Source organism: Littorina saxatilis, linkage group LG2 (genome assembly GCF_037325665.1).
Source record: "Littorina saxatilis isolate snail1 linkage group LG2, US_GU_Lsax_2.0, whole genome shotgun sequence".
Taxonomy (NCBI): Eukaryota; Metazoa; Mollusca; class Gastropoda; order Littorinimorpha; family Littorinidae; genus Littorina; species Littorina saxatilis.
The window spans coordinates 65,344,684-65,363,954 of NC_090246.1; the positions used below are offsets into that span (position 1 = coordinate 65,344,684).

Below are 19,271 nucleotides of genomic sequence, written 5' to 3' on the forward strand. Positions count from 1 at the left end.
CGTTGGTCAGTTTAGACGCAAACCAAACATTGCCAACTCGGACGTCTACATCAATCGAAAGAGTGCTTTTTTCTCTGTAAAACACTAACATAATTACTGCAGCTATTTTCCATTAGTTAGAATGTCTGTGCTTGGCTTATAAATGTATTATTTTTTCGTATTAAGAGAAAATCAATCAATCAATCAATCAATCAATCAATCAATCAATCAATCAATCAATATTTCCGTGTGTTTGTCTCTCTCTCTCTCTCTCTCTCTCTCTCTCTCTCTCTCTCTCTCTCTCTCTCTCTCTCTCTCTCTCTAATATTGAAAAACATGATTATATATAATTCATGAAGGTTTTTTTTTTTTATACAAACACATATTTCCCTGTTATATATAATTTTCAAGCATTGCTAAAGAATCCTAATGCATATTTAAATGTCTTATTGGTTGCTTGACATGTTAATTATGGTAAATATGTCATTTGTACTATTGTTAAACTTATCTTTTATTTCTTCTTGTTTGTTACCCCTCGATGGGCGAGGGCCGGATGAAAAGAAGCATGTATACATTGCTTATTCTGTCACCCTCGTAAAATAAAGTTCAATTCAATTCAATTCAATTCTCTCTCTCTCTCTCTCTCTCTCTCTCTCTCTCTCTCTCTCTCTCTCTCTCTCTCTCTCTCTCTCTCTCTCTCTCTCTCTCTCTCTCTCTCTCTCTCTCTCTCTCTCTCTGCCTCTTTTCCTCTTCAAGACACTCATTTCCTTAAGAGACGAAGCTTATGATAGATACATATAAAAACACTATAATTATGATCTGCAGACGGCAAAACGTACTAGTAAGTAATTATTCTTGTTTTATTTTTCAGAGCACAAGTTCTCGTTGTTCCGCACCTTCTGGCTAATGTGGGCCATGCTGTTCGGAGCGGCGGTGTCCACCAACAGTCCACGCGGCACGTCCAGCAAGTTTCTGGCCAACATCTGGGCGCTCTTCGCCCTCGTCTTCCTCGCCTCCTACACCGCCAACCTCGCCGCCTTCATGATCACCAAGGAAGAGTACTACGACCTCACCGGCATTCAGGACTGGAGAGTGAGTTGTAGAACAACTGTTGTATTGTTTGAATAAACGATGTTCGTAAATAACTATGTCGGGTTTGTATATGTTGTGTTGGGGTGTGCTGATAAAGGTAATGCTTATCGAAAGTTAAAACAATCTAACATTGAGATGTCTTCGTGTCTTCTATAACAAATATTGTGCCATGGTCGTCAGCTTAATTATTCACTTAGAGTTATATTTGTGTTCGATAGTCCAAAATAGCTTCTCTTAATCATGAAGTAATCTTCAAATAAAAAGTGATGCACGCGGTGATAACGGCGATGTTTCCATCACTAAGGCATTGTACAAGTGTTTGCTAATTCGAACACGACACGACAACATTTTGTAAACATTCCTATCGTGATGAACTGTAAAGTCCGCGAGGATTTCTAAGAAGTGCTAAACACGTGTGTTTGTTGATCACACTCAATCTCCTTGGCAAATTTGCTTAAGAAAATTGTTGCTGCTATCCCTTGGAAAATGGCATGGATGGAAAATGGCATGGATGTGTGTTTGTGGTTTCGAAGCCCTGAGACATTCGCTCTGAGCTTTGAATAGTTATTGTACGCTTGCACGTGGGGTTCTTTTGATACCGGGAAAATAGCCTTGTCAAAGTTGACTGCAGGAAGTAAATCACTCGCCGTTTTTGTGCGTTCGGGTTTTTGTTTGTTTTTCTTGTTCGTTCAACATTGGTCGTGACATTTGTAAATGAAATAATCCGCACTGGTTCTTGTGTACTGTTTCTTGGTATTTCTATTGAACCTAAGATTCTCTTGTTCACAGCTGCAAAACCCACTATGGATGAAACCTCCGTTCAAGTACGGGACTATACCCAACACTTCGACTGAGAGCAACATCCTCAAGAACAACCGTGACATGTACATGTACATGCAGAAATACAACCAGCATTCTGTAGAGGATGCAATCTACAACCTCAAATCACAGTCAGTACTAGTTTTCATGTATTTCTGATAGGCGTAGCGAACGATAGCAATTTTAGGAGGGAAAGGCAGATACAGACATGGATATCAAGGCATAAGCTTACGAAATTATCTCGCTGCTGTATGTCTGTCTGTCTTTCTGACGTTCACTCTTTCTGTCTCTGCCTCTCTGGGTTTGTCTCTCGATCTCAATTCCTGTGTCTGCCTGTCTGTCTCTGTCACCATCTCTCTCTGTCTCTGTCTGTCTGTCTGTCTGTCTGTACTTGTCTGTCTGTCTATCTGCCTGTCTGCCTGTCTGTCTGTTTGTCTGTTTGTCTGTTTGTCTGTCTGTCTGTCTGTCTGTCTGTCTGTCTGTCTCTCCCTCTGTCTGTCTGTCTTTCTGCCTGTCTGTGTTTTTTCCTCTCGTTCTCTCTCTCTTTCTCTTATTGAATGTCTTCGTGCCATGTACAACGAAGCTATTTGTTTGTTAAACTGTTAAAGCTCCAAAGTGGTTAAAACACGTTTCAAAAAGACCAATGTATGTTGTTATTTTCAAAAGTGTAGCTTTTTGCGTACGCATCTGAATTTGTTGTCGCTTCTCTGTCTTTTGTTGCATCAAAGGCGAAAGGGAAAATAAACATGTAAAGTTCAGCAAGAATCGATGAGAAACAGCTTGTGAATTGTTTGCCTGTGTATTGAAAACCCGAAACAGATATACTGCTTATGTTACAACATTAAGAATCAAATTACAAGATTCGTTAGTTAATGGAACGTTCAGTTATACTCAATGCGTAACAGTTACTAGTACACTCGAACCTGCCACGGTGACAACCTCTTAATAACGACAACCTGGCCAAAACAACTACTCCAAAACATCCTTGACGAGTTTTTTTGTTGGTAATTTATCCGTCCATAGCGACCACCTGTCTATAACCATCATTGTTGGTCAGTCCATGGGGTGGTCACTTTAGACAGGCTCGACTGTACATCGACCTAGAAGAGGACAGACAAACAATGAAAATTAGACGCTTACTAGAAAATGGACTTAGCTCAGATGATAAAATGATAAACGTGTCCTTGATCTCAAGATGATAAAATGATAAACGTGTCCTTGATCTCAAGATGATAAAATGATAAACGTGTCCTTGATCTCAAGATGATAAAATGATAAACGTGTCCTTGATCTCAAGATGATAAAATGATAAACGTGTCCTTGATCTCAAGATGATAAAATGATAAACGTGTCCTTGATCTCAAGATGATAAAATGATAAACGTGTCCTTGATCTCAAGATGATAAAATGATAAACGTGTCCTTGATCTCAAGATGATAAAATGATAAACGTGTCCTTGATCTCAAGATGATAAAATGATAAACGTTTCCTTGATCTCAAGATGACGTGAGTTAAAGAAAAAAAAAAGTTTCTGTTGACATTTACGCTGATAGATCGCTTCCAGGTTTTCTGTTCACATTTTTTTCCAATGACTTTGCAGAAAATGTCACACCTTTATCTACGACGCCACAGTTCTGGAAAACCAGGCTAAGATAAGATCGTTTCCTTGATCTCAAGAGTTAAAGAAACAGAAGTTGTTGTTGGCGTTTGCGTTGATAGATCCCGTCCAGGTTGTCTGTTCACTGTTTTCCGATGGCTTTGCAGAAAACTTCACGCCTTTATCTACGACGCCACAGTTCTGGAATACCAGGCTGGAAAGGACGCGGACTGTCGCCTGATTACTGTGGGCAAGTGGTACGCCATGTCTGGCTATGGAATCGCCTTCCCCCCAGGTTCTAACTGGCTGGCGAGGGTCAATACCATCATACTGGAACTTCAAAAGAAAGGTGGGCAGCTACTAGTGTAAGAAGTCTTTGTTATATATTGTATTGTTTGAATGATGCTAAATGGATGTCGGTTCTAATCAGTAGACAAGAAATATGGTGCACGGCTCGACTGTTGTTGTTGTTGTTGTTGTTGTTGTTGTTGTTGTTGTTGTTGTTGTTGTTGTTGTTGTTGTTGTTGTTGTTGGTGGTGGTGGTGGTTGTGGGGGTGGTGGTGGTGGTAGATGTTGTTGTCGTTGTTGTTGGATATTGAGGTTGAAATTCAATGTAGGAATAACACACCAGTTATATAATATGCTATGGTGAAATATTGAGGTGTGCTAATAATGGTAACGTTTATCAAAAGTGAATGCAATCTGACTTGAGAAATAATCCATCTTTGTTGCTAACCACTCCTGAGCATTTGATTGACACTTTCCATCAGCAAAAACAATCACTGTTTTTCCTTCCCTCCTTCAGGGGAGATCGAACGACTCAAAGAGTTCTGGTTGGCCGGCGCGTGTCACATGAAGCAGAAGAAGAGTGCCAACAACAAAGGTATTACCAGTGGCGTGTCCAGTTCTACCCTGGGTATCCTCAACTTTACCAGCGCTTTCATCCTCCTAGGAGCGGGTACGGGACTGGCCGCGCTGACATTTTTGCTGGAGGTCTTCCTCTTCTGGTTCGGCAGGCGACGTCTCAGCGCCTGGGATAAAAAGGGATGCTGTACGCTGATCAGCATGGTAAATTGGCACAACTTTGTTTAGTGTTTTTTCATCGCGTGTTGCAATGGTAGTTAACTTATTAATTTCGTTTCTGATTGGTGGTGGGTTGTTTTCCATTTTGTCGGCATCTACCGGAAACAAAACGTTCTTGGAAAATAGCAATGGACTTATTTTGTTTTGAATTGTTTTTTTGTTTTTGATCGGTTCTGTCAGCATATATCGGAAAAAGACGTAATGCCTTATTGGAAATCGCCATGTCTGCACGCTCATCCGCTTTGTAAAGGGATGCAATGGTCTTATGATTGTTGTCGTGTATTATATTGGAGATGAGCTTTTAACATTGTCGTTTTTTACTGATGTTTTTTTTCTCAACCCTTTTAGCAGCTGATATAAAACCAGAGACTATATTATTGAACATTGCCATATCGGTGAATGTTTCATGAAATTCAGAATAAGATCATTGTGCATTCAACCGATATAAATATATGAGTATGATCCACGCCAACCCCATTTTAGGCATTCACACTCCGTCTTTGGGGAATGTATGCAAGATATTATTGTTTTGTGTGTTTATGTATACATAAAACCATGTAATCTTTGACATGAATAACAGGATCTTTTTCTGGGTGCGTTTTAAGTGTTGTCCTTTCTGGATGATGTTATATATATACGAATACGAACATGTATTTGCTATAGGCCATCGGCCCCTTGCAGTGGGAAGGGAGGGGACGGGGTATCGGAATACAGCCTAATGTCGCACGCGATAAAACGATGCACACATTTTGCTTGATTCACGTTATTGGATTTCCAATATCGAGTCTGTCTTTTCATTGCACGCAGCGTAACGTCATGTTTGTATCGTGTATGCCGTCTTCATTTCTTCACATCACAGCTAGGGTAGGGCCTACTGCCTTCACTTCGACACCGATTAGCCCATGTACATTCGGATCACCGCTACCAACGCGATCAAACTGTCTGTGGCCCTTGCAATTTACGCATGGTGTTATGTGTGTTGCAGAGTATGGGAATGTCGCTGTCCTTCCAGCAGTCTGTTCACGACGCCCTACAGCACCACCAGACGCACAGGTGCCGGAACTCTGCCTGCGAGCACCAGATCTGGAAGGCCAATCACAGGCTGGACATGGCCAGGCTGGAGATAGGGCGTTTGCAGAAAGAAATAGCGTGAGTGGTTGGAGACAGTTGTTTAGGGGAGACAGTGTGGAGGGGGTGGGGGGGGGGGGAGGAGATGTCAGGGGATTTGCATGCGTGTTGTCGGAATCATGTGTGCATCAGATCTGGAAGGCCAACCACCGACTGGACATGGCCAGGCTGGAAATAGGGCGATTGCAGAAATAAATAGCGTGAGTGAAGAACGATTGCAGAATAGCGTCAGTGAGGGGAGAAGATTCTGTTGGGGAGAGAGAGAGAGAGAGAGAGAGAGAGAGAGAGTGTGTGTGTGTGTGTGTGTGTGTGTTTGTGTGTATGTGTGTGTGTGTGTGTGTGGGAGAGTGTGTGTGTGTGTGTGTATGTGTGTGTGTGTGTGTGTGTGTGTTTTATTTCTATTTTGGCGAGGGTCCTAATGGGTGTCGTTGCTGCTGCTGATATTTGTTATGTAAAGCGCCATGAGACTGTTTTCTCGCGGTGAACAGCGCTATAGAAGAATGTTTTATAATTACTATTATTATTATTATTATTATTATTATTATTATTATTATTATTATTATTATTAGTTCTTGTCATTGTTTCTGCTGTTATTGGCATTGCCAATAAGTCTAAAGTTCTTGACAGTGTATCATTAGCTCATTATCTATATTGTTTTGTTCGTCTGCAGAACCTTAGCAGCAGAGAAAGAGGCACGGGCGGGAGAGGTGTGGCGGTATGATCCAGACAAAGTGGCAGCGAGAGCCACCAACGGACCACGGAGGCCCAACACTGACGTGTACATCAATGAGGACCACGAGGAGCCCGTGTGCCCCAAAGTCACTCTCTTGTAGCACGCATGCGGAGCACTATTGTGGCGTTGTTCTATCACACTCCTTATTACTCAAAGAACAGTTTTAGACGTTGCAAATAACAATTCAATGAGATTGTGTTAGTCATATGGTGTTTTATCACTGTTATTCCTCAAGGAAAAGTTTGAGACGTTCCAATCAACAAACCAATGAGATTGTGTAGCGGACATGGTGTTTAACTAATGTTATTCCTCACCTTGAAGTTCGCGACGCTGCACATATCAAACCAATGAACTTGTTCAACGGAAATGGTATTTTAATAGTGTTATTCGTCAAGGCAAATAACAAACCAATGAGATTGTTCAACGGACATGGTGTTTTATTAGTGTTATTCCTCAAGGCAAATGACAAACCAATGAGATTGTTCAACGGACGTGGTGTTTTATTAGTGTTATTCCTCAAGGCAAATGACAAACCAATGAGATTGTTCAACGGACGTGGTGTTTTATTAGTGTTATTCCTCAAGGCAAATGACAAACCAATGAAATTGTTCAACGGACGTGGTGTTTTATTAGTGTTATTCCTCAAAGCAAATAACAAACCAATGAAATTGTTCAACGGACATGGTGTTTTATTAGTGTTATTCCTCAAGGCAAATGACAAACCAATGAAATTGTTCAACGGACGTGGTGTTTTATTAGTGTTATTCCTCAAAGCAAATAACAAACCAATGAAATTGTTCAACGGACATGGTGTTTTATTAGTGTTATTCCTCAAGGCAAATGACAAACCAATGAAATTGTTCAACGGACGTGGTGTTTTATTAGTGTTATTCCTCAAGGCAAATGACAAACCAATGAGATTGTTCAACGGACATGGTGTTTTATTAGTGTTATTCCTCAAAGCAAATAACAAACCCATGAAATGTGCAGTGGACATGGTGTGTAAGCACTGTTATTCCTCAAAACGCTGCAATTTTCAAATCCACGAGATTGTGCAACAAAGACAACACTGTCTCTGAACTAACACTGCTGTCTGTTATGGAGGAAAACCATAATAGGTTTCACCTGCGAAGAACATCTCTTCTTCAGCTGTATGAGTTCTTGCAACGAACCTTTGTTACTTCGGATATGACATTTTGATTTTACTTAATTGATAGATACAAAGGAACCTTTCAGTGTGTACGTACCCTCGGTGTGGGTCGTATTTGTACGTCAGTCAGAGCTTCTAGGCCTTACGAAGTAGTACCCTTCTTTGGTCAGCTGCTGGACGAGATGCTCTTAGAAATTGTGTGTGCTTTGTGGGTGAAGTACCCGAGTCTGCGGATGCTGTCTATGACCAACATCTCTATCTTCAAACACTCGTATGCTGTTGTCAGCTTGAAGATGACCACACGCAAGCAAACTTTATTCTAATATGAACCATATAAGTCACCATGTTGGGGCAATGTTTTTGCGAATTGGACCTTAACATTTTCGATGAACATTGATTGTGCTGTCATTTAGATACTCCTGCACTGATTTGCTCGAAAATACCTTTTAATCGGCGAGCGGTTGTCTTCTGCGATCTCTTATTGGACTCCTGACGGCCGTTGAAAACATTACTCAAACACAGCCGTTTCAACTGTGCATAATTGAGCACTATAACACATATTTTAAATTAACCATGGTGTGCGGTGACATAATTACAACCCCCAACACAAACTGTACAGCCCGTGGGGCGATTGGAGACAGCCTTTTGGTCAGTTATATCCCTTTAACGGTGTTGTTTCCAATAGCAGTGAATATGATAGTCCTTACATGTGGCCTTTATGTTCTACGGTTATTATTTAAAGAATGGGCGATGCTCATTTAAGTTTGCTGCCTTCAACTCAGACCGGATGACATAACTCGATGCAAATTATGTGCAGAGTAATACCTGCTATATATTACCTGTACACACTAAATATTGACGTAATATGTTGCTGCGTAACGTATGTCCACCTCTGAGGGAGTTTGCCAAATCGCGGTTCACAACACGATGACGATTGGACCTTCTTTCACGCGCCTGGACACATATATCAGAGGCTTTTGAGGATCAACGGGAAGCAATTTATGATGGCCCTAGACCACTCATCGTAACATATGTTAGATGTAACACCAGTACGAACATCATCATCAGGAAGGGGAAACTTAATATTGCACAATATGGAACTATTTGACCAATCATTACACAACCTGGAAGTGAGAATTAAGCCAATTGCAGCACCACCTACCTGGGACGGTAAATACATGTTGTCTACCTCCAGGAGCTCTCAAACCAGAAACTACAGCTGTAAAATTAACAGATTGGTACTGATTCTTAGTGAAAACAACCACACACACCGGAGGTAGGCTATCGATAATGTTTGAATGGGAAGTTCAGAAATTGTTTAGTTTCACATGCCATCACTGATGCATTACAAAGCGACTGCATTTAGAACATTTTAAATTCTTATTCAGTTCTGGACGGGTTATCGTCCATATTGTACTGATAATCTTCAAGCAGATGCATGCTTCATTACGCCTTCTGGTAAGCAGTCTTCCCTTGTGGATACTAAAACGTCTACACATTAATGGCTGTTGATAGACACATAATGAGTATAGATCCCGAACCACAGGTTGTCACAGGTAAACCAAGGAAATACAAACCTGCTACCATAGCTTCCAAACTCTACTAATGTATTATATGGTACAAATGATTCAAGGTGCACCAGCAAATGGAATCAGAAAGCTGTATTGAAATGACAGAGATGTTGCGCCTTTTTCATTGAGAATGACATGTATTGTTCGTTAAGCAATACCAGCACGTGTGTGGCATGTATAGTCACACTGCAAACCGCCCTTTTCGGCAGCGATATCACTAAAGCACTTTCATCATTAGAAGCAAAGTACCTGCGAGGGTTTCTCCTCCGTCCCAATCCCCGCCCCTATCTTGACCCCTTTTCCCCACCCGCTTATTTTGAAAGGCTCCTTTTTCTTTTGAATTTACTTGAGATCAAGCCTAACTTTGTCAAAATATTACTGAACCAATGTCCATGCTCAAATGAAGTTTGTGTCTTCTTTGTTGTCATGAAATGGGTACAGTTAAGTCGAATATGAATCTGTTGTGGGATTTGAAGTTAATCCTTCGCGGATTGTACGTATGTTGAGCTTGCCCAACAGTGTTGCTACTTGTCTTCTTGTGGTTGTGTGAGCAGTGTACGATTAGTATTGTCTTCCAGTCATTGTGTATACTTTTGTGTCCGTTAATACAATATGTCGTTTGATTGTGCACATGCATGCACTGTGTGCGCGCGTGAGTGCACGTGTGTGTGCGTTTGCGTGTGTGTGCGTTTGCGTGTGTGTGTGAGCGCGCGTCTGTGTGTGTGTGTGTGGGTGTGTGTGTGTGTGTGCGCGCGCGTCTGTGTGTGTGTTTGTGTTTGTGTGTGTGTGTGTGTGTGTGTGTGTGTGTGTGTGTGTGTGTGTGTGTGTGTGTGTGTGTGTGTGTGTGTGTGTGTGTGTGTGTGTGTGTGTTTGTGTGTGTACCTATTTGTAGATGTTAGTCTCCGTAAAAGTGTGTATTTTATAGTCTCTTGATTTAATTTTCATAAAGTACGACAGTGAAATAGAACAACTCAAACAGCTTTGCTGATTTATTTAATTTCCTTTAAATGTTTGCTTCAAAAACGTAACACGAGTGTGTTGTTTTAACAAACCTTGCCCGATTCATTCATATAACTGGTAGTTTAAACATAACGAAATTGTTTTTGTTGTTAAATTAAGATCACGCACGAAGTTACTCCAACCTGTTGTTCCGATTCAAATTGTAGTCGATGCTTTGAATGTCTTGTTATTGGGTGTCAATTAACGATGGTGACCGCTGTGCTTACACAATCAGCGTGCAAATTGTCTCTCTCTCTCTCTCTCTGTCTGATTGCATATGGCTTGTTTGTTTGTGTGTTTGTTTGTTTGTTTGCTTGTGTGTGTGTGTGTGTGTGTGTGTGTGTGTGTGTGTGTGTGTGTGTGTGTGTGTGTGTGTGTGTGTGTGTGTGTGCTTTTTCCCCTCTTATTTTCATTACTTCTTTCCTTCTTTATTGTGGTCTTTCTAATTTTCTGCGAATTATTTTTTATTCCATTTTATATTCTGGTTGCATGAGCATTGTTTATCTATTTTTTCTGTCCATGTGTATGCTTCTTTGTTGAATTGATATGTTTAGTATTAGTTTAAGGACAGGTTGTTAGACAAGGCAATGTGCCTTAAACCTTTATCCTTGTAAAATAAAATTTCTTCGTTTGTTCGTTCGTTCGTTCGTTCGTTCGTTCTGTCCGACTGTCTGTCTGCCTGTATAACACACACACACACACACACACACACACACACACACACACACACACACACACACACACACACACACACACACACACACACACACACACTAACACACACACAAACACACACTCACACTCACAAACACACACACACACACACACACACACACACACACACTCACAATACTGTTTAAATGTATATTGCATTGGTTCATAGCGTAACACTGATCACACAAGGATAGTTTCAGCAAAGAACATTACACTATTTACATTTTTGAAACAATACATGCATATGCATACATTTCCCATTAATTTATCTAACGACCCTAACAAAAAAATCGATTGCTCTTTTTGAACGAAGTCGAGACAATAGCTAGGTTTGAGCATGGTTCATGAGCAAATAAATCAACTCTGTGGTAGCATATTTACAGCCAGCGTTGGAAATAAGACAAGGTTCTGTACGCTAGATTAACTGAAATCAGCAACAACGTTAGTGCACCAAATGTGTACCCCAATTAAAACACTCATTACCGTTCAATTTCATTTAAATTGTCTATGCTATTAAAGCAACTTCAAATGACGGGCGCACTTTTCGGATCAAAGATTTTTTTAGAGTCACGAGACCGCTGCTCAAATCAGGGTATCCCCAAATTCGCCTTACAAAAACGTAAGGTACCAATTAAACATTAGACGAAAATTCAGGATAGGCATAACTTGGGAACTTTTACACATAGAATAAGAAAGTCATATCGATTATAATCAAGAACTGGTTGTTTTGCTTAGCTATCTGGCGTAATGTGTGTGTTTTAGTCATTTCAACTGATGCAGGGGTCCTGATTTGGCCTATATGGTCCGCTGGACCCAAAAAGCAACAACTAACTAACTAACTAACTGATGCAGGTGTTGATAACATGAGCGGGTGAAAACGGGACGTTTTGCGTCAATTTCGAGGGATACAATGACCAAAAAGGTCTGCATTGCAGCAATGAACTGGTGGATTGTATTGACACTTTCGTGAATGTATCCCTGCATTCGAGACGTACTTATGTGTATAATATGTGATCCGTACAGGTATTTGTTCAGATGTTATGCAATTTTCCAGAAAGATTATAAAACCCGACATAGATTGATATACTAATATCCAAAATAGCCCTGTCTCCTCATGCTTGCAGACAAATGATTAATACAAGTTCTGCCCAAGTCTCATTTGAGTTTGAACATTGGTGTAAGTTTGCTGGTCCTGTAAAGAAGCTGGATTTGTCTTGATGATTACTGTGCTACAGCGATGCCCAATTACGCGTAACCGCAGAATGTTTTGATAGGGAATTAGCACAAATCATGGTCATACTCAAATAAAATGTCTTAGCAACTTACGTTTTTTCTCAGGTCGATTTTGAACGGCGGTCACATGACCCGAGAAACAGACAAATTTGATCTGAAAAATGTTCAAGATAACCAAAGTAAGTATCTTTAGGGGCATTGAATTAAATGACACACACAATTAAATGACACGGGAATGAATGTTTTAGTTGTGGTGGGAACTTTGGTGCAATATTTTGTGTGTGTGCTAAGTTTAGATAATAAAGAAAAGTGTACATTACTAACACGCATAATCTGCAGGTCCAAAGCATAGACTTTAACTAAATATTTTGAAGCCAAGAAACAAAAACAAACATACACTAACAGCCACAGACAAATACACGCACTTAGGCACTCACATTGTGTGCACACACACACACACACACACACACACACACACACACACACACACACACACACACAGACACACACACACACACACACACACACACACACACACACACACACACACACACATATTAGAACATAATTCGGTTGTAGCAAAACATACAAATACAAAAGTTCCGTACTTCTTAATATGCATGTATCACACTGTCAGCCTGTTAATCTAACACAGTTCGCGGACGACAAAAGGTCAAGGGGTATATAATATCATAAAGCAAACACAGTTTACATTGAAACAGCCGGAACGTCTAAGAATAGAACAAGTGATTCAACTGTTACTGTTATTTTTTCAGTTTTTTTTCTTCTTAGCAAAGGTCATACAGGTTTAGCTAATTTTGTTCAAGCTTGACTGCAAATTATAATTCTTCACACAGATCCGCTTGATATTCACACGTCCCAGAACGACACAAACAGCACTAACATCTTCTCATATAAACATAACCAGCTAGACAACATTATACACTCACATATCAGACTACAGACAAGATTCACGCGGAAGAGCTACATAATTAAACAGAATATAGGTTTGGAGACGAGTTTGCTTCGTTAATGCGACAAACACGACGCAGCTAACACTAAATACTAGTGTCAAACACAAACAGCTGTAGTGGAGTAGATTTACACTAAATATACACAGGGTTCAGCGTTAGAACATTTTAATGGGTACAGTAGATCAAAGGATACTGCTACAACATTATACCATTTTTACCTCTTCAAATATTTTAACGGCTCAAACGTGCACACACACACACACACACACACACACACACACACACACACACACACGCACGCACACACACATACACACACACGCACGCATGCACGCACGCACGCACGCGCACACACACACACACACACACAACTTTCTCCTCGACTTAGAAGACCCGTGCAACATGAATCCAAGACTAAAACATTGCACACAATATAGAATATACTTAATACTAAAACCATAAGCGTGTCTCTACCTCCTGGTAACAGGAACCAAACAAGGGAAATACACATAACAACAGGTACATACCATGTCGACAAAGCCAAGTAAAGGGGAGGGGTCGACGGAGGGCAGGTAATGGCGATGGGGGTGTGGAGGGGGGTGCGATGGATGGCAGGGGAGATTGAATAGAGTACTGCAAATGTGTGTGTGTGTGTGTAAGAAAAATGTCCATGTTTGTGTAAACTGAAAATAGACATTTACATTTTCTTATCTTATCGTATCTATCTTAAATATTTAGGATCAAAACCCAGTACAACCTTTCATACTTGATACATTGTTTTCGTCAGACGACATTCAGTATCAGTGACACTCTAATACTTTTGTGTTGGAACCATTACTTAAACGGGGTACCAAAACAATATAGATCGGGTAAAACAAAAATAAAAACCACACCACACTATGTACAGTAAGAGCTGTCTGACGCAGTGCTGATTTTTTGGCGATGTTATAATGTTGCATAGAATTACACGCCCTACTATCAAAAACGACACAAACACAACATGAACACTCACTGCAATCCTACAATAGCAATAGTCAATGGGAAGTCCACAATACTGATACAATACTGCAAGCAATCACAACAGCAAATAGTTATCGCTTGCTGTCCAGTTTAACTCCTGCTTCAAAAATAATATAATATTTATTTGATGAAACGAAAGTATTTAACCACATGAATAAATGACACCGGCAATTTATCAGCATGATGAAATGAGTATACTCAGTATTCTATTTCAGCATAGTTCGATGACTTAACAAAGTTATAAAAAAAAGGTTCTGCGAGTCTTAGCATCCTCTTAGAGGGACATTACTCCATCAAACATCTTTGGCCAAGTGAGCGCAGAAGCACAGAAACCTGTTGCCCTTGTTTTAGTCTTGCCTGTTAGCCAATTTCTTCTTCTGCTGTTTCTTTTCGTTGTGCTTTTCTAACTTCATTTTCCCTGACAGTGTTGTAGCACGCGTTACAAAAAAATCTGTTGATGTGCTACGCAAATACAGTTTCTGTGATGCATGCTCTTTATCTATAGCTGTTTCTTATTTTCACTTAAACGTACAATCCTTGTCATCTAGGCGTGCATATACACCACCACAAATGTGCTCTGGCTTTTACATGTCAAAACACAATTCTCCCATAGTCAATTTATTGTTATTATGCATATTCTTTGATCGCGCGACCACCGAGCTCTGTTTTCACCCTCCCCTCCCCCCCCCCTCCCCCTCCTTCTCCTTGTCCTCCTCAACGCCTCCATGTAACTGTACTTGTCTCATGTGTGTCTTAAAACCAGTAAATTCGTTCAAGGTTTGAAACCCTCCACATCCACACGTGCGTTTCATTCCGCATATTGTCACCACAATATCAGCAGTTTTAAGCAGTTTTTCGTCGAATTTGTAAACGGTACACACAACAGGAGTTAGCAGCTTGAAGATCCATTGAACAAAGCAGATTTTTCCCCAAACTGTATCAGTAGTGTTCAGCATTTTCAAAACAAACCGTTAAAGCCAAGTACATTAGAGTCACAATCAGTCTTACATTAATCCACCCTTCGAACAACAGAAATAAAGTACGTATACATGTTTTCGAAGTCTGTTGAATTAGCAACATTTTTGCAAGAACTGCACCCCTTTCATGCACACATCTCCGAGCCCGTTCATTAAAACGACAATATTATATTCATCTCTCCGTAAAATATCACGACACCGTCGTCTATACAGAAGTCAAAATCACACACATTTTGCTTAGCACTTAGCGTTTTTTTGTGTCTGTATACAAATACGAATCACTGACACACTTTCTTGCTTAGTACTTAGCATGTTGTCGTCTGTATATAAGTAAAAATCACACACACTAGTGGTTCAAAGACACAAGTACAAGGCCAGCCACTTCACACATTCACCATCAAATGGAGCTCTCAATATCAATACCACCATCCACATTTTCATAAATCTTGCCGTCACTGACTCGAGTCCTTCGAGGGAGAGAACTCCTGGCTTCTGGTGGCCCTTGACTGTCATTCTGAGAACTGGCGGGAACTGGGTCGTAACTCCTGTCCTCTGCAGGAGGTCGCGGCGGAATTGTCGTTCCTGATATAGGCTCTACGCCGCCGTTTCGATGCGAGTTGTTGAGCAAAGGGTCTTTGCTTCCGCGCGAGTTTACAGGAATCGGCGCTGATAGGACGGCTCGTTTGCGAGGGACACCATCTTTTTGTAAGGTCGCTTCCGGGTCATAGGTCCACACAGGCTTGCTTGCCCCTGCCCCGCCGTCCTCTGCCGTCTGTTTTCTGCAATGAAAACGACAGTATATCTTCATCATGGCTGCAATCTTTGTATCTATACATATCTTTATTTGACTTCTCACATGAAAACCTACTTATAATAATATCTATCTATACCTACCTTGTCAAAATCATACATGTTTATCTGTCGGTTTGACTGTCTATCTGTCTGACTGTCTATTTGTATGTTTGTCTGTTTCTCTAAATCTATATAGCATATCTATCAAAAGAAAAGTGAGAGAGAGCGAACTAAATAGAGAGACAAAGAGAGACAAAGAGAGAGAGAGAGAAAGAGAGAGAGAAATAAAGAGAGACAAAGAGAGAGAGAGAAAGAGAGAGAGAAATACAGAGAGAGAGAGAGACAGAGAGAGAGAGAGAGAGACAGACAGACAGACAGACAGACAGACAGACAGACAGACCGATACACAGACATAGACATACCCTATTAGCCCCTCCTCTCTCTCCCCAGCACACACACACAGACACAACAAGCATGAGTTAAACGGCGACTATAATCACCAACTGGCGCATGACACACATACACACATCTGGAAATTAAAACCACGCAAACCAGCACGCACGGAAACAATATTTCTGGCATCAAAGTGTTGTTGTTTTTTGCCAACTGATACAGCCCAGAAAACAAAGATATTAGCCGTTCCAATTACGTATTTGACTGATTGGCTAATTCTAGACAATTTGACCGGTAATTTGTCCGTGGACCTTATCAGGTTTTTGTTTTATTTACTGACGGCCTTGAGGAATTTGTGACAACAAGATTGAATAGCACGAACAGAAAAATAACTGTGATCTAACATTCGATCTGGTTACGGATTTAGATGCTAAATACAGTGTATACAACGCTGATATAGTCCGTTATACGGTATTCTTGTGCGAGTTAAAAGCTTTACTTCGTAAGTTTCCACAAATGTTTTAGGCTTATAAAAGAAAAAAACACACCTGTAATCGGAGAATATGGACAAATCGTTTGAACGACTTTATCAAAACCTGAACCTATGTACCCAGTTGTCAAATTAAAATGTCAATGCATGCATATGTTGACTTCTTTCTCTGCTGCATATCCGTCGGAAGTTGCGCTGGTAACAACAGACACACAGAGACAAACACAGATACACAGACACACAAACACACATGAATACACGGACAGCCAGCCAACGAGACACTCACACAGACGCACACTGTTTGTATTTCATTTGCAATAGACTCCAAGAGGCAACAAATAACGTAATAGAGAAATAATGTTTTGTTTTTTAAATTCTTACAATGTTGTATCATCAGTTCACACAATCTGTTCTGTGCGTGATCTTCATTCTCAATTTGTTCAAATAGCTCTTAATTCGATTAGGAAGATAAATACAAATGAAAACGAAACACACGGCAATAGAGAAGGAAGCAAACAAAAAAAGTCAAACAAATAATATAACCTTATTATTCTTTTTTTCGCTTGTGAGATTGGATTGTACATTCCAGATGAATCAACCGTTTTTGTTCCCCATATCCCCATTTTGCTAATAAGCGAAGAAGTGCATTGGATGCGTTCGTTTCGTAAGGGCAAAAACTGATCTTGTGGCGTTAAATCACGTTCTTAAAGCCTGAGCTACGAATATCAATCTTGATCTGTGTTTTTAAAAGCAACAGTAAATGAACGAAAAGCACCATGGAGTTTCATTGGCTCTTCCGCCAATACCAGTGCGTACGCTTGCACGCAAAAGGCCAAAGGAGTGCACGCAAAAATCATGATTGTAAACATTGATAATTATTTATACCCCCCCCCCTCCCAACAAAAAACAAACAAAACATTCCACCTGCTAAATTGCTAATTACTCGGTGTACATCGGCTCCAGATATGGGATGAAAAGTTCACCAAGTTTCAAGCTTGTCTGTTGTGCTCTGTTGAAATTATATTCCAAAGTCGGGGATTGACTCAAAAGTACGATGCGTTGCACTAAGTGCATGGTAGCCACACTAACCTGATATTAGCCCTCCAGATTTCTACCTGTTGGTTTTTGTGAAGGGCCTTGCATTCAGTAACTATCTTTAGACAACATATGAGTTGAAACAGCAATTACAGGGAATCTGAAGGGTTCAAAGTCGGATGAGAGTGTAATGCCCAATGTCTAACCTCCTTCTGTTGAAACAATCCCCGAATTTGAAAAATATATTTTAAAAAGCGTAACAATAAAATCGCTTGACTTAAATACTTGAAACTTTTTTGAAATTTTCATCATACATCTCAAGCTAATGTACAGTCAATATAAATTAAATAGCTGAACACATGTGGGAATTATTAACATTATAAAGGTGTGTGTTGTGGTCACTCTGTACACGCAGCTCTTTTCACGATTCTTCGCACAGGCACAAAACACCGCTATCGCATTGGAAGGCTATGCTAAGTTATAATACAAGGTAGCCTCTGACAGACCATCGTGATAATATACAAATACTTCAGCGTTTGTGTTGTATTACTGGAGCAATTCAAAAACATTTCCTGCTGCAGGTTCTGTGTCGCACAACGTCGCTAAATGTCCATTGTGTGTTTTGCAGTTAGTTGGTTGCGTCCCCTCTTCCTTTATCTTTCCGCGTGATTTTATAGGAAAGCGTTGCCCGGAGCATTTAGCTAGACAGGGGAGTAAGAATGAGAAGACAGGGAGACCTATGATTTTGTGTGAAAGATTTAACTGCATATATGTTAATTGTTACACGCCTAGGTAACCTAACTGCTTGACCCACATATCGCATCCAACATAAAAAGAACATTTCGATGCATTCCGCTAACTTCGCCTCGTTCCGGTATCTTGACACGCGCGTTTAGAGGGTTGAGCCTGCGGGCATGCCATTTAAGCTTAATAGCCAATAGCTTCGTTAATCCGCTATGCTGGACGATTGTCGTCGGTGTTTTGCTCACGAATGATTTCGCTAATACGTGGCCTAACTAGTTGTCACGCAACACGCCATTGTCGATAATGCCTTCTAAACATAAACATTGTGCGGGCAGCCCTTATTTTGTTCTTACGAGATGTTTCACAGTTTCGCCTTGTTTATCAACCAGTTTTTGTTAGAGAACTGTTAGATTCTAACACGTTTTACCTTACCATGCAATTGCGTTTGCAAAATCTTCATATATACCATGTAACTAAAACGCTATTATCAACTTATCTTTACGTGTAAACAAACGTGTGAATCACAACACATCTGTTAGGGCGTTTACGTGGGACAAGGGCATTTATCCTCTTCGACACATACCGACACTTTACTGCCTGGCACTTTTCATTGTAGAGTGGACACGTTTTGCTCAATTAGTTGTGCAGATGCACAGTAATGTCACATGAAATAAATTCACTCTGCACAGAAAACAGGCAGGCTCTTCATTTTTGGCATGGGTCCAAATGGAAAGCTGCTCATATCTCA

General features: G+C 40.5%; 2 protein-coding genes across 2 annotated transcripts in view; one reads left to right on the top strand and one right to left on the bottom strand.

Annotated features, from left to right (window-relative positions):
• LOC138953779 (glutamate receptor ionotropic, NMDA 2C-like) overlaps positions 1-6,531 on the top strand; it is a 12,386-nt gene extending 5,855 nt beyond the window's left edge. Inside the window, exons 3-8 of the mRNA XM_070325688.1 lie at positions 851-1,071; positions 1,861-2,021; positions 3,655-3,836; positions 4,293-4,555; positions 5,556-5,719; positions 6,369-6,531. Coding sequence (XP_070181789.1) covers positions 851-1,071; positions 1,861-2,021; positions 3,655-3,836; positions 4,293-4,555; positions 5,556-5,719; positions 6,369-6,531 — 1,154 coding nt within the window. The remainder of the gene's footprint in view (positions 1-850; positions 1,072-1,860; positions 2,022-3,654; positions 3,837-4,292; positions 4,556-5,555; positions 5,720-6,368) is intronic.
• Positions 6,532-14,799: 8,268 nt separating this feature from the next.
• LOC138959548 (uncharacterized) overlaps positions 14,800-19,271 on the bottom strand; it is a gene marked incomplete in the record, with an annotated part of 76,873 nt that continues 72,401 nt past the window's right edge. The window contains 1 exon segment of the mRNA XM_070331069.1: positions 14,800-15,848. Within this exon segment, the coding sequence (XP_070187170.1) occupies positions 15,467-15,848 (382 nt within the window).